General features: G+C 44.4%; 1 protein-coding gene across 3 annotated transcripts in view; it reads left to right on the top strand.

The window, feature by feature from the left end:
* LOC144783812 (cyclic nucleotide-binding domain-containing protein 2-like) overlaps positions 1-16254 on the top strand; it is an 832431-nt gene that overhangs the window by 240646 nt on the left and 575531 nt on the right. For all 3 annotated transcript variants that reach the window (XM_078662559.1, XM_078662558.1, XM_078662557.1), the window contains exons 5-6: positions 103-259; positions 6927-7078. In XM_078662559.1, the coding sequence (XP_078518685.1) occupies positions 103-259; positions 6927-7078 (309 nt within the window). The remainder of the gene's footprint in view (positions 1-102; positions 260-6926; positions 7079-16254) is intronic.

Genomic DNA, 16254 nt, shown 5'->3' with positions numbered 1-16254 from the left:
AGTGCCTCAGCTCTCTTATGTGGCAAACATGATGATCCCATTGTTAAGTGACTCCTTACACATGTGAAGATTTACATATGCTCCTTTCTCTTCATGTCCCAGATTCGGCAGAAGACGGGTTGTGGTGCGCAAAGGTCATCGTGGCAACAGTTTCTACTTTGTCTTCTCAGGGGTCATTGCTATCACACAGGATGATGATGGTAGCAGTGCCTTGCTGGATCCTGAACCCATATTGCTACGGAAAGGAGCCAGTTTTGGGGTAAGTCTGCCTAGCAGGTTCAAGAACAATGAGATCCTGTCTCTCAGTATCAGGTTTTACCCTTCTCGTATTTATCACCCTTGTGAAATTTCAAGGTCGATGGCTTAATCAAATACTTTCTTGTCATAACGAAGATGTTTTACCTCTGGGTTTATTGTTGGTGAATCCTAGACAGATTGTTTTGTCCAATTTGGGTGGCTCGGCCTTTAAAGAGTGAACAAGTTCTACTCTGTGGAAATTTCTACAGGATACAAGGATTTCAGCATTTTATAAGCAATTTCTGAAGAGCATATATTAATGTTGCAGATCTACTTTTGCAAAAAGACCAATGTTCTGCTGAGACGTATAGATCTGTTGTCCATATTTTAAAATCTTGTATGAGTTGCCTACTATAACCCACACTTAAATCAGAAAGGAACGCTTGACCCAAAGCGGTCAAGGAATTACATAGGATCATACTAATTTTTAATTGATGGCATTTGAAATTGCTAGAAGTGCAGTACTGCCCCTTTCCATTTTCTCTCAATTGCAAAGAAGAAATCATATAGGCTCAAACAGTTATATTTAATCTTAGCTGATAGGACACAATACTTCTCGGCAAATAACTCTGTCCTGCCTTACCTCTTTCCCCTCAATTGCTATAAAGACGCACTCACTAAATATAAACTGCTCATTGTGCAGGAGAAAAGTAAATACTACATTGGACAGATAGAATCTGCATAAGACTCTAACAAACAATTATATCCGGTAGCAGCCAAACTATCAGGGCAAACATCGAACCTCACCACAGCCCCTTCTCAGACTCTATGTGACTCACTTGCCAGCTATTTATTTGAAAAGGTCAATGACATCTATACCAACTTCTCCTCTCAATACAAGATAGATGGTCAGCTCTTGAATCATGGCACTCTTGAACCCTCGCCTTCCTTCTCAGAATTTGATAGCATATCACCGGAACAGATTACAAACCTAATCTCCATCGTCAAATCAGGATCTGCCACTGACCCCTGCCCATTTGCTATTCTAAAACTCATCTCTGATCTTATAGCTCCTAGCCTCGCTAACATCTGTAACACAATGTTTATGGCAGGCATATTTAGGCGGATTTGGAAAAAAGCCATCATCAAGCCTCTGCTTAAAAAACACAATCTTGACCCTACCGACACCAATAATTATAGACCTATAGCCAACCTTCCATTTTCAGCAACAATATTCGAAAAGGTCATGAATTCCTAACTATCTAAATACATCGAAGACCACCACCTTCTGTACGACACGCAATTCGGTTTCCGTAAGGGCCATGGAACAGAGAAAGCGCTTATTAAGGCGTCTGAGGAAATCAGGATGATACTGGATCAGGGGGGTGCCGCTGTTTTTATACTGCTGGACCTCTCAGCGGCATTTGACACAGTCGATCATGCTACCCTGATCGACCGTGTCACAAATATAGGTATCAGACATACAGCTAGAGCCCTCCTGACCTCCTTCCTCACTAATCGCACCCAATCAGTGAGTCTTGGCACTTTCAATTCTCCACAACTCTCCCTCCCAAGTGGTGTACCGCAAGGATCCTCACTGAGTCCGACACTATTTAATATCTACGTGTCGGACTTGGCCAAAGTCATCAAAGCATACAGGATGGGTCTTACGTCTTACGCTGATGACACCCAATTGGTGATCGTGGTGCATAATTATGGAGGGGCAGTAGCAGCCAGTTTCCCAATTTCCAGAAAGGCATGTTGCCCATCAGAACCTGGGAGTCTAGGGGGAACAAAGTTGTGTCCCGATAAGTGATAAAACCAATGCCCGGCGCTTGGGTGCAGAGGAGAAATCCTTACAAATTATTACCAAGAAATGCATATGCCAACGCACATAGCCACCAGCAGCTCTAGGTGTATCCCAAAGTCTAGAGATGGATTCCCATCAAAGTCTTGTAAATGATCAATACTATCATTTGGTCATCCAACGGTAGGAATGGTAGGTCTCTTGTTCATTGAGACAGAATCCATACCCTCCATAAGAGACAGGAATGTACCTCCTGAGTTACTCGTAGACCATATGTTTGATCATAAGGTGGGAAATAGTGCAGTGCAGAAAGAAATAAGTGAGAATAAAATGAATAGAGAAAGACAGCCAAGTAAACTTTAATAGCTATCAGTCTCTTCCACACTAAAAACAAGAACAGCGCAAATATAGCAGTTCTCACAAATAGCTGCTGAGGGGCCGACATGTTTCAGCCAAACGGGAACAAACTCCTAAGGATTTCTTCAGGGCCTCTGTTCTAAATAAACCTTGCAACTGCAAATGTATAGTACAATTAAATCCATAAACCAAAAATCATAAGTGAAGAACCATAAAGGATATACGTGACTATTCCTCCATGTCACTTGGTGTGAAGTTCACCTACAAAAGCAAATGGCGACGTCAGTGCATTGAGTATAGCAATTTAAGAGAAAGTTTAAAAATGTTTTTTAACTCACCTATAGTAACAGGGGATAGGACCTCACCTCTCCTGGACCATGCTCAGGGTAGAGGAGGCCACGCGCTAAAAGGCAAGGAAAAAGAAGGTGCTAGATCTAACAGCAAGAAAACTGACTTTCATAGTTAACCACAGATCTGTGCCACCTATTCCTTTGTTAAACCTTCCTAAAACTCCTTAAAGCTCGCTACCCAAAAAACTCATCCACCCCACACAATGAGGCAGTCCCTCGAGTGTAATTATACTTCTCCAGGTATTACGCTTATGCCCAATAGTGGTGACAAACATTGAGATCCCTACCTCTCCGTCGTTGCCTCAGACTGATCCCGAGTCTGGGGGAGGTAACGAGGAGAGGAAAGGGAAGATATTTATACATGTGAGGGACAAGCCCTTTGCTCAATCGAGGTATTGTCCCAGAGAAAACGCCATGTTGGTAGTTTAATTTAAGTCAAAAGTAAGTGAGTCTACTTTCCACATTACTACAAGCAAAATATATAAATATACTATCTAAGCAATATAGACTCGCAGTGTTTTTATTAGTTGGACAGGCGACATAATGGAAACTACTGCGCAGTCACCTATGACGTCACTTTGTAGTTCGATGGTATCCTCCGTCGAAGTCCCGCATTCCGCCGCGAGTACAGAGACCTGTTTCGAATTGAAGGATTGATATCGCCGTTTGCCAATCCTTCTCTCTAAGTAAGTTTCCTGGTTGAGTTCACTTACTTTTGACTTAAATTAAACTACCAACATGGCGTTTTCTCTGGGACAATACCTCGATTGAGCAAAGGGCTTGTCCCTCACATGTATAAATATCTTCCCTTTCCTCTCCTCGTTACCTCCCCCAGACTCGGGATCAGTCTGAGGCAACGACGGAGAGGTAGGGATCTCAATGTTTGTCACCACTATTGGGCATAAGCGTAATACCTGGAGAAGTATAATTACACTCGAGGGACTGCCTCATTGTGTGGGGTGGATGAGTTTTTTGGGTAGCGAGCTTTATGGAGTTTTAGGAAGGTTTAACAAAGGAATAGGTGGCACAGATCTGTGGTTAACTATGAAAGTCAGTTTTCTTGCTGTTAGATCTAGCACCTTCTTTTTCCTTGCCTTTTAGTGCGTGGCCTCCTCTACCCTGAGCATGGTCCAGGAGAGGTGAGGTCCTATCCCCTGTTACTATAGGTGAGTTAAAAAACATTTTTAAACTTTCTCTTATATTGCTATACTCAATGCACTGACGTCACCATTTGCTTTTGTAGGTGAACTTCACACCAAGTGACATGGAGGAATAGTCACGTATATCCTTTATGGTTCTTCACTTATGATTTTTGGTTTATGGATTTAATTGTACTATACATTTGCAGTTGCAAGGTTTATTTAGAACAGAGGCCCTGAAGAAAGCCTTAGGAGTTTGTTCCCGTTTGGCTGAAACATGTCGGCCCCTCAGCAGCTATTTGTGTGAACTGCTATATTTGCGCTGTTCTTGTTTTTAGTGTGGAAGAGACTGATAGCTATTAAAGTTTACTTCGCTGTCTTTCTCTATTCATTTTATTCTCACTTATTTCTTTCTGCACTGCACTATTTCCCACCTTATGATCAAACATATGGTCTACGAGTAACTCAGGAGGTACATTCCTGTCTCTTATGGAGGGTATGGATTCTGTCTCAATGATCTAGAGACCTACCATCCCTACCGTTTGATGACCAAATGATAGTATTGATCATTTACAAGACTTTGATGGGAATCCATCTCTAGACTTTGGGATACACCTAGAGCTGCTGGTGGCTATGTGCGTTGGCATATGCATTTCTTGGTAATAATTTGTAAGGATTTCTCCTCTGCACCCAAGCGCCGGGCATTGGTTTTATCACTTATCGGGACACAACTTTGTTCCCCCTAGACTCCCAGGTTTTTCAGTATTTCATGTTGGTTAGTAGGGGACATAGCCTGGTTGAGTCTTTAACACTTCCCTGAGACCCTTTTCACCCCGGATGTTATATGAATGTTGGCCATCAGCACATGAATGGCCAATAATTGCCTAAAACTTAAGTCTGAGAAAACAGAGGTAATGATATTTGGCAAACTGCTGCCAAGCTGGTCCTCCTCTTGGTGGCCGTCCTTATTGGGACGCCCTCCACTTCCGGAATCTAAGGTCAGAAACCTGGGCGTCATATTTGACGACAAGCTGTCCTTTGCACCTCATGTTAATTCTGTGGTCTCATCCTCATTTCATAAATTAAGAATGATAAAAAAGCTTTTACCTTTTCTACCACTCAGTGCTGGAAAGACTCTTGTAAGCACCTTACATGTAAGCACCTTAGTCATGTCTACTATTGACTACTGCAATGGTCTCTTCATAAATGCACAGAGCAAAATCCTTAACAAACTACAGCTGGTCCCGAATTCAGCGGCCAGAATCTTATCAAGAACCCCCAAATACAAATCCATTTCACACATACTCCGACAGTATCACTGGCTCCCGATAAAAAAACGCATTAAGTTCAAGGCCCTATGCATTGCATATAAAGCTTCACGCAACTCCGGACCATTGTTCCTGAACGAGGCCCTGGGTGCCTACATCCCAAACCGGGCTCTACGCTCATGCACAGCAAACCTGTTAAGGGTTCCCCGCACAAGGACTGCCTCGTGGGGTCACAAGCAATTTATTGTCGCCACGGCCAAGCTGTGGAATTCCCTTCCAATCCACATCAAAGCTAGTCCGACTCTACCTGCCTTCAGAAAAATGACAAAAACATGGCTATTCAGCCAATAATCTATCGTCTCTAGCTCTTGCTCGCTGTCCTTAGCGCCAAGACACCCACGGGTATTTGCACGCTTTACAAATTGTATAAAATAAAAAATTGTATATTTGCATCTTGGGTATTTGAACGTCTTTGTCATGGTTACCTGTTTCCCCACTCTTCCAGACTTTGCTTCTCTCTTCAAAAGATATGTGGAACATTATTTTGTTATCTTCTAATCCCTCCTTATGTCCTAAGAGGCTACCAGCAGTTAAATTGGCTAGAATTGCTTCCCATATAAGGAAATGGAAACATTTGTTGTACCTTTTCTTGTATATTATTGGTATGATTGCCTGTCATTTGTATGATTGCCTCTCCGTGCCCTACACCTGTTGAAAAAGCAGGTTTCCTCGCCCCCCCCTCTTGGTTTCCATTTGTAACAGAATACTCATTCAGTCCACATTAACTTTTCCCATTTCCACTTTGGCAACTAGGCCTATCCCATGGTTTCCAGCTCATTACTATTTGCTGTTTGCCCAATACTAACACTAGATCAGTGAAGCTACTGGTGACCTTTTTGTTCTTGGAGTATGTAGGCCAGAATGGAACTGTGTATCCATTTGAAGTGCAATAGGACCTGATGTCTTGGAGCATCAGTGGTAAGTGACATTGACCGTCAAGGATACTGCCCAATAGCCATTAACTGACCGAAGACACAGAACAAAAATAATTGGTGATGGAGAGAGACAGAGGAAAGACAGAAGATTCTTCTCAAAAAGGGTGGTACATGTAGAGAGGTGTTTTACGGCAGCAGTGATGGGTACTGAATTTGCAACAACATACCTAGGGATTGATCCTACTGGGAGAGCAAAGACAGAACTGGAACCTTAGTAGGATCTACAGAGTTGTAGAAGGTATAACAATAGTAGGATTGAGATGAATGGCATCAGGTCAGCTTTTATAGTCCTGGGCTTTTCAGTTATGCTTCATGTTTATCAGCTGTGTTGATACAGTGGGTTCAGCGGAAGCAACCCATCATCACTTCTTGCAGAAGACATAATGATGCTAGTTAAAAGCCATGAACTGGAAAAAAGATGTCTTGATGACAAGTTAGCCAAGTGATATGAACATTTAGTTGGTCTGCAGAATCTGTCTGCCAAGAGTTCTCTGCATCAATAAACATGCAAAACCCTCGCCAATCTCCTAAATAAAGTCATTCCAGATTAGCCATCAAGACACAGGCTCCCTCCCTCTTTGCCTTCAAGTTAATAATCCGAATGAATGGGGAGATGCTCATATTTGACACATCAATAAACTACTCCACAGTTGAAATTTTCAGCACCAAGAACCTGGCTAGAGTGCTTCTAATGAGGCAGAAGTAGACTTCATGTAATCACCTAATATTCTAAGATGGCCGTTCATGTCTTTGTATTTGCTCCCCACATGCAGGATGTGGCCTTAGTCAAGGGTCTGCAGAGGAACGCCACTGTCGTCTGTATGGCAGAGACAGAGTTCCTGGTAGTTGACCGTGAGGAGTTCTTCAGGAACAAGCTGGATCAGGAGCTACAGAAGGAATTGGAGTATCGATTTCGCTTCTTCAGGTGTGTGCTGTCTTCAGGTGTGTGCTGCTTGTATCTTGTGATTGTGTGCAGTTTGTGAGGATTGTGTGTTCTTTTGCCTACATTTACTAATCAAATTTTAGAGGTAATACTGCCACCGCCGAATAAAGGTAAATACCTTGCTCTGATCATATTTAAAACATAGAATCTGTATTTCGAGTTTTTAGGTGGACTGTAATATTGTGGTTGTGTGACACAAATGTACATAACTTATCAGATTTGGTGTTTCCCATGTTTAATGATACATTATTAAACATGTTCCGGCTATGTGTATTCAAATATGTATGTCAGATTATTGTGCCCAAAGAAAATCAAACTTCTTAAAGTCATGCATCTGGTAGATATTTAATTCCTGAGTTTTTTCTGTTTTAATCAGCAACAACCTGTAACAGATTATGGAAAAATATAAAGTATGGTAAGCACACACATTTCACTACTGTAGAGTTTTTTTTTTATTAAACTTTTATCAGTTGAGATTCAATAAACTCCAAATAAATTATACAAGTGAAAGCAAAAGATCAATACCAGCATATGAAACACAGCTGAGCAGAAAGCGATCACGCACAGATAGAGGAGTTGGTTACTATATGCATGCATTGAACCCTATGACTGGCATGAGGATGGTCACAGTCACTCTGAAACCTCCACACCGTCCGCCAGGATCTGTGGTGTTGTTAACGAGCCCGTATTCGCTTAGGGCGGGATGTCACCAGCAGTTCCCTTGTGTATATTCCAAGTTGGTATTTGCCGTAGACAAGATCCGCAAGCCACTGTTGTTCTGTCAGTGTTCTGCGCTTACCCCAGCATATTGCTACTCTCTGTTTTGCCAGCAGTAGCACCACTGCTGCTAATCTCCGCACCGCAGGTGACACGTTTTTGACGAAGCCCGGGAGGCATATTTGGGGTTTCTGATCTATCTGTTCCATTGACAGACCTAATAGTATGTCCGTTATTTGCGTCGAGTACCGGAAGACTGGGCGTCACAGCCAAGCCTGGTGGACAAAGTCAACCTCCAACGCCGCATCTCTCACAATGCAAGTCTTCCATCTGTCCATGCCTATACAGTCTGGCCGGGGTATGGTAGAGCTGAGCTAAATTCTTAAAGTGTATAATGTGCAGGTTACTATTAGGGGATAGCATACCTGTTTGTGTACAGCAAAAATCCATTCTACTTGCGTTAGTGGAGGATTTAGTGCCTCGTTCCATTCTATTCAGTGCTTTCTCAGTCATTATTTGGCTCTCTGAATGCTGTTGTATAGCATGGTTATCAGTTTCTGATGTGAAGGTGTGGAAAAGTGTAAATTTTCCGTTAGCATAAGTGACTGCCATTTTGACTGTCGCGTTCAATTTGGGTCCGTCGTGTTAATTTTACTGTCTGCTATTTGACTTTTCACGCCGCCTGTGTCCTCTAACTTTAGCTGACCTCTCTGACATGGTCAATCTGGTGTACATGCTGGGGGGAATTGCTGCTGCTGGTGCACCTGGTCTCAGATGTTATCGATCGATAGCTTATTGCCACCATAAACATTCCTTACACCCCATCCTCATCTCCTGACCATCTGGTCAGCCTTTGTTCTTGTTTGTCTATAGCTATTTCCGTGCTTAAACCGTTCCCTCCAGTTTTCCTTCCCATGAGATTGCATTGCAACAAACAGTATATAAGGACAATGGTTTTTGCATTATGTGTACTTCCTCCCACATCACTTGAGGGTGTTGTTCGGATGCTGTCCCACTCATGAGTGACTAATAAACTTGGTTTGTTTTACTTCAACTCCAGTGCCGATCTCTCTTTTGTTGGTCCTTGGACCCGTGGACGAGAGGGTGAATCCTGCACCAGTGTGCCCTCACGGGGGTCTATCTCCACAAAGGAGCAGTCAATAGTACGTGCAGAGCAGGTAGTGTGGGGGGCTCTTACGGGAATTGGGGGAATGGAGCACGAACCTCAGCACGAACACAATAGCATGTAAAGGTGAGCAGTAGTGTGTGAAATTGCGGGTGCGGAATAGCTTCTAATTTAATGAACTCACCCCCTTCCCCCCCAACTCCCTCCAGGGTAATTGTCTTTAGTATAGCGCAAATTCTAATTTATTTAGGATCTCTCAGGTTATTTCCTCAAATAACTATATTAAAAATAAATCTGTCTTGGAGATAACCTGGGCCGGTATTATGCCGTACCTTAAAAGCTATGCAGAGAGCCTTGAATTCTATCCTGTTTGCCATTGGAAGCCAGTGTAGCTGAATCGGGGCCTGAGGCACAGACTGATATTTTGAGATTCCTGACAAGAGTCGAGCTGATGCATTTGTAGCATCTGAAGTTTATCAAGAAATCTTTTCTGGATGTCGATAAATAAGGTGTTCCCATAGTCCAGTTTGGATAGGACAAGAGTGGTAACCACTGTTTCAGAAGGTCTGAGGATATGAAGGGGCAAATTTGAAGAAAACTGATGATGCAAGGGCATTAACCTGATCTTCATGGTTAAGTTTATTGTCGAAGACAATCCCCAGGTTCTTCACTTTCCGTACTGGCGAGGGAAGTACTCCTATTTAGGGATGCCACTAGCTTGGTGACCAAAATGAAGTGTCTGTGCCCAGGAGAAGGACCTCCATTTCCCTGGAGTTAAGATTTATACAATTTAATTTCATCCAGCTGCCTATTTGAGACATACAGGAGCTGAAACGTGAGGCAGCAGCTTCAGGATTGTTGGATATTGATACAAGTATTTGGGTATCATCATTGTATGACACCACTGAGAACCCCGAAGATTTGATAAGCCTAGCCCATCGTAACCTAGGTGCTTACCCACCCATGCAGTGGTGGTGGGGTGTGTTCGCAGTGTCTCAAAGAAATACTGTGGTAGCACTATGGGAATGTTTACAAATAAGTACAGAAACTTGAGCAGTATAACCATTTTCAAGATGGTTTTTCCATCTGCCATAAACAAAGAAAGTTTTGACCATCTCTTTACCTTGTCCTCAAGGTTTGCTAGAGTAGGGCCATAGATGCTGCGTACAATCTTGTCTGGGTCACTGTGTACCCATATCCCGTGGTATTTCACCGGACCGGTACTCCACTTTAATGGGTATTTCAAATCGAAAAGCTTGGTAGTTGGTGTTAGCAGAAAGACCAGAGGTTTGTCACAGTTAATGTAGGGACTGAATGTCTGCCAAATGTGATGTTTTCCCAGATCAATGGTGCAGGATGGGCTTTAGGGGTCTTAACGTACCACAGTGTCGTCTGGGTATAAGGAGAAGTTGAGTGGCCTCTGTTTCAATCACAGAGCCGACATGGCATGTCAGGGTTGTATAGTGCAGGCAAATGGGTCTAGTGCCATATCGAATAGCAGGGGGTAGAGGTGACAACCCTGACTTGTCCCCCTGAAGAGTGCCACAGGTTTGGAGGTATGCCCATTTATTCGTATCTAGACTGTTGAACCAGTGTACAGTAGTTTGATCCATTGTTTGAAACTTAAAGGCATACCCATCCATTGCAGAATCACAAACAAGTAGCCACACTCTATAGAATCAAAGGCTTTGTAGGCATCCAATAACACCGCTGCAGTGTCCAGTTGGGGGTTGAGTTGGTGGAGTCGTGCGAAGATGGAATGTAGATTATAAATTGTGGACCTCGTGAGCACAAATCCCGATTGGTCTGGCAAAATCAAATTAGGTAGAAGAGGCATTAATCTGTTAGCGAGAAGCTTCACTATCATCTTGACATCTACGTTAATGAGTGATAGAGGCCTGTAGGACTAAGTGTTCTGGTGATGTGTCTGGTTAAAGAACGGTAATGGGTCACTGTGTACCCATATCCCGTGGTATTTCACCGGACCGGTACTCCACTTTAATGGGTATTTCAAATCGCAAAGCTTGGTAGTTGGTGTTAGCAGAAAGACCAGAGGTTTGTCACAGTTAATGTAGGGACTGAATGTCTGCCAAATGTGATGTTTTCCCAGATCAATGGTGCAGGATGGGCTTTAGGGGTCTTAACGTACCACAGTGTCGTCTGGGTATAAGGAGAAGTTGAGTGGCCTCTGTTTCAATCACAGAGCCGACATGGCATGTCAGGGTTGTATAGTGCAGGCAAATGGGTCTAGTGCCATATCGAATAGCAGGGGGTAGAGGTGACAACCCTGACTTGTCCCCCTGAAGAGTGCCACAGGTTTGGAGGTATGCCCATTTATTCGTATCTAGACTGTTGAACCAGTGTACAGTAGTTTGATCCATTGTTTGAAACTTAAAGGCATACCCATCCATTGCAGAATCACAAACAAGTAGCCACACTCTATAGAATCAAAGGCTTTGTAGGCATCCAATAACACCGCTGCAGTGTCCAGTTGGGGGTTGAGTTGGTGGAGTCGTGCGAAGATGGAATGTAGATTATAAATTGTGGACCTCGTGAGCACAAATCCCGATTGGTCTGGCAAAATCAAATTAGGTAGAAGAGGCATTAATCTGTTAGCGAGAAGCTTCACTATCATCTTGACATCTACGTTAATGAGTGATAGAGGCCTGTAGGACTAAGTGTTCTGGTGATGTGTCTGGTTAAAGAACGGTAATTATAAGCGCTACGTGTAATGTAGGGGTAGCAGTTTGGTGTTATGGGTCTCTTCGTATTGCACAAGCAAGTCTGGTGCCAGGAGGGGAGTTAATTCTCTATAGAATTCACGTGTTAGATTGTCTTTGCTCTTCTGGAGATCCGAGATGGCCTCTTTGATCTCGTCTACTGTGATGGACTGTGCTGGGAATTCCCTTTGACCCGGTGAAAGCCAGGCCAGCACGATTATATTTAGATAGTTGCTCAACCCTGTATCAGGACCCACGCTATGTGTCTGAAATATGTTAGTGTAATAGTCTATGGTGGCTGCAGTTCTTTGTGTCATAATGCGCTGTACCATTGGGGGAAGTGATTTTATGGACGATCATGAGCGCCCAGGTTGTCTTTAACTTACGTGGCAGAGTCTGACCCGGTCTTCCACCTCTCCATACTCCCTCACCACTTTGTGTTTAGACATGTGTTTTACCTCTAGGTCAGCTGTGGCATTGTAATCAGTGACCGGCTGACATATAGTAGCTGGGCCGGTTTCCTACTGAGGTTTCAACATTTGTATTTGCTGCCTCGTATTACGCAGTTGTGTGCATAGTGCTTTGAGGATGCCTTCTTGTTTAGTAATGCATATGCCTCTAATGGTGACTTTGGCTGCTTCTCAGCGAATACCCGCTGTGTCAACAGAACCCTTGCTGTCTGCCAAGTACGCTATTATGCTGGACTTTATTTTGTTCCAAAATGCATGTTCAGTCACCGCCGTTGATCGGGACCTCTGCTGAAATTGAGTGGGTGCATGGGTGGGGATCACTATCCTGAGTAATACCGGGGCATGGTCTAATAGTGTTCTGGGAAGATATGTAATGGCTCTTGTCCAGTCAATTACATCTCGAGTTGTCAGCCAGTATCCAGATGAGACCATGTGTTATGGACTAAGGACATGAATGTACCATCTCACTTGGTGGGAAATTTCGTCCTCCACAAGTCTAGCATGATATGTTCCTACAGGCCAGATAGTATTGCTTGAAAAGCCTGTTTACGCTGCCAGTGCATGGAGGTTCATCAGTCTTGTGTGGTGTTATGCATGTGTTGAGCCCCCCCATGACCCCCACAGATTGGCAAGTGTCGGTCGTATGAGTAGTTTATGCCACATAGCCGTATAGAAAGCTGGTCATCTGTGTTTGGGCCATATATGTTCGGTGTAGTTATTGAGGTACCATGTAGTGTGCCTTGCACAATCACATAGCAGCTTTGATCATCAGAACATGCATATATGGGCTGGAAAGGAACCCCTTTCCTAATTAAGGCCAAGACGCACCGGGTGTAAGAAAAGTTAGACGATGCGTATCTGGGAGCTGTCTATTTGTCTGCCACTCTTTTCTCAGCGTCTAGGGTCCAGAACATTTCCTGAAGATAGGCAATATCAATTTTCTGACAGTCTAGGTGTGCTAGGACGTGTCTTATTTTCTGCGGGTTACTGAGACCCGGACATTCCAAGTTAGAAACAGTATTTGGCTACCGCTGTTCTCCTTGCACTTTGTGAGTTGGTGAAAGGATACTTTGAGTGCATGTGTGTCTGGCTTCTAATTCAGGTGCTATGGGTTGCTGTGTAACAGGGATTATGCTTCTGGCAGTGTTGGTCCATCGTATAAAATGTCCCTTTCCCCTTCTTCCTCCCACAACTGTATCCCAATCAGTCCAAAGACCTTCTCCAGTCTGCAAACATGAGTACACTGAAAACAAAACAAAAACGATAACTAATCTGCACAGAAACAATCAGAAATACCTAAAAGAGTTTTTGAAGCACCCAGTGAGGTGACTAGGTTACCAGTGAGTATCCTCTGTGGCAGCTGAGTTAGCCCAGATGTGCTGTATATGACGACTGTGTGAAAATGAGCGAATGCTGCAGCATCAATGGGGTTGTGGCGTTGTATTAGTTGGTGTCGCTATGCTGTAAAGACCTCCCTGATGTTTCAGGGTCAGGTATTGGGCACTTTCCGCGGGCACTTCCTTTTCTTAGGAGACTTCTGGCTTTCTTGGGGTCTTGAAGAATGTGTTGATTGCCGTCCAGTGAGAACCTGAGCGTAGCTGGATATAGCATTGCATATTCTATACCGGGCTGCTGAAGCCTTTTTTTCACTGGCAACATCTCCTGCCTTGCCTCTTGCACTACCAGTGTGAAGTCGGGGAAGAATTTGATGCTATTCTCTTCGTGAGCTATGGACCCTTTTTCACGCGAGGGTCTGAGGATTGTGTCCCGGTTGCGAAGGTTCTTGAGGCCTGCCATGATACATAGGGCGTGAGCCCCCAGTGGGGGACATGAGGCCAGTGAGCAGTGTACTCTCTCTACTGCTAAAGGCGCATACACTGGTCCACACCGAAAATGGCCTGGAGGATGTCCTCCACAAAGGTTTTCAACTTCCCAGTGTTCGATGTTTCTGGTATGACAAGAAGGCACACATTATTTCTCTGCGACCTGGCTTTCAAGTCCTCAGATTTCGCCTTAGGTGACACCTGGGCCTTTTTTAAACCATCCAGTCTGCGCACCTTATTTCGCACTTCATCCTTGACATCCGAGAAGTGTTGTTCCACTTTTGTGACACACAAACCTTGTTTGTCTATCCATTGAGCCACTGTGTCCATTCTTAGGGTGAGTTCATCTAGTTTAGTGTCAGTAGATGGCAGGCTTTACTGCATAGTGTGTAACAGTGGTTTGAGATCCGGACAGATGTCCTGAAGCCATCCAGTGGTGGGTTCAGCGCAGTCCTGCGGCTTTTGGTCTGGTACCTGGGATCCATGTTTGGACTGAAAGTACATATTTGACTGCTTTTGATCTGATTTCCCTGTCGTAGCAACGCAGTCCTGTATAGGCACTGTGCACCAAGACGCCAAGCTGTACAGTCATGTTATGTAGGTTGCCCAGGATGTCAGCAGCGCTACCGCAACAAGAAGTCCAGGGGGGTGAAAAGTGCAGTGGTGGTTGGTCACCCCTATCTTCCTTCCAGCAGCCACCCCCACATTTGCGAGCGGTGTGGGTGCCACCTTCCCAGACAAGGTGGCTGATGGAGGGGGCACATGCAGATTCTGGTGTGTAGTGCAAGAGGGGTCTCTTGCAATGTACTTCAGTCGGGATTAGTACTCTGTGCCAGCACTCAAGTCCCGAAGTAGTGGTATAGCCTGCATGGGTGAAGGGCTCCAGCAATACAGTGTCCAGCGCAGGAAGGCCAGTCATCAGCCCCTCAGGCCCACTGGTGACGCTACAACAATGGCGTCCATGGCCTCATGGTAGTGCTGCAGGACCCACCTTTCTCTCCAGACGTCCAGCTGGAGGGTCACAAGCAGACTCAGGCACTCAGTTTCAGGGCATCTGGGAGGGGGCGGTCCCACAGCAGCCTTAAACTGTTCTCAGTTGGGTGGAGAGGTTGGGTTCAGGGCTGCTGCATGGTCCACAATGAGTTCTGCATCAAGGCCGCAGGCTTAGGCCAACTGCTCCGCTCCATCTAGTGAACGCGCAGCACCGTCCCCTCACACCCAAAAAGGCCGTTTCTGCTGCCCCGCCACTAGCCCGGATTGCCGCACCTTCGATATGTGCCCGCTAGCCATTGGCCTGAAGGAAGCTCCTTTATATACATCCCCCGCCTCACATTCTCATCCAGGGAGCTCGCTCCAGGTCCGCCATGATGTTCAAACTCAGTTGGGCCAAGTCTGCAGCGAATGTTGGTCCCATACTACATGATTTCTGGCGATTATTATCTTGACTGCAGGAGCCACACTAGAGTGCGGCCATATCGACTGCCGGCTCTCTAGCACCCCACCAAAACTTTAGATGTTTTCTCAACACAACAGCCCATCAAAATAATACCACAATTTACTTTCAACAAATGTTACGTTGCAATCTCAAAGAAAATCCTTAATACCTTTGGTTTGTATGGATTCTGAAAGAATAAGCAACAGGACAAGACACATAGAGTTTGGAAAAGAAAAAGAATGAAGTTCAGGAAGTTGGTGAATGCAGGTGAACCAGACCAAGAAACATGACTGTGTCTTGCGGATGGGAGCGTCACTCGGGTGGCTGGAAGGCAGTGTTGGGAGTCCAACCCACTTGCAGAGGATTCTTTAGGCAGGGAGGCCTATTATATATTCTGTATTGCATGCCTGCATTTCTTTACTATCTGTTGGTAGTACAGCATAAGCTTGGTGGCTGACCGTGATGGCTTGGCCATTGAAGCTTAATTGCATGCCTTAATGTGTGGTTTTCAATCTCAGCAGCCATTGTTCTTTGCTGTGTTTCTTTTGTAATGTTAGTTACATGTTATTGCCTTTTCCAACTACTACTCTTGACATACACGGGTCCACTGACCTACCTTTGATTCCAGCGATGATACAAAAAGAGGCCATATCGGGTTCTTCTCCTGCTAGTAAAAAACATAATAAGGAATAATGTTAGATTAGTGAAAACAAAACAGTGAAAAAATGTAGATTATTTTGATAAAGATAATGAAGTACAAGAAGGTGTGGGTGAAGGCTCCCCATCTTCCACCTCCGGACAAGTTATGGGTAAGGGTAAAGAGTATGCAATCCAGAGGGAGAACTAACCGTAGGTCCCAAGTCCACT

This window comes from Lissotriton helveticus, chromosome 10 (assembly GCF_964261635.1).
Source record: "Lissotriton helveticus chromosome 10, aLisHel1.1, whole genome shotgun sequence".
Classification (NCBI taxonomy): domain Eukaryota; kingdom Metazoa; phylum Chordata; class Amphibia; order Caudata; family Salamandridae; genus Lissotriton; species Lissotriton helveticus.
The sequence above is the reverse complement of the archived record's forward strand: the minus strand, read 5'-3'. Positions and strand labels throughout refer to the sequence as shown.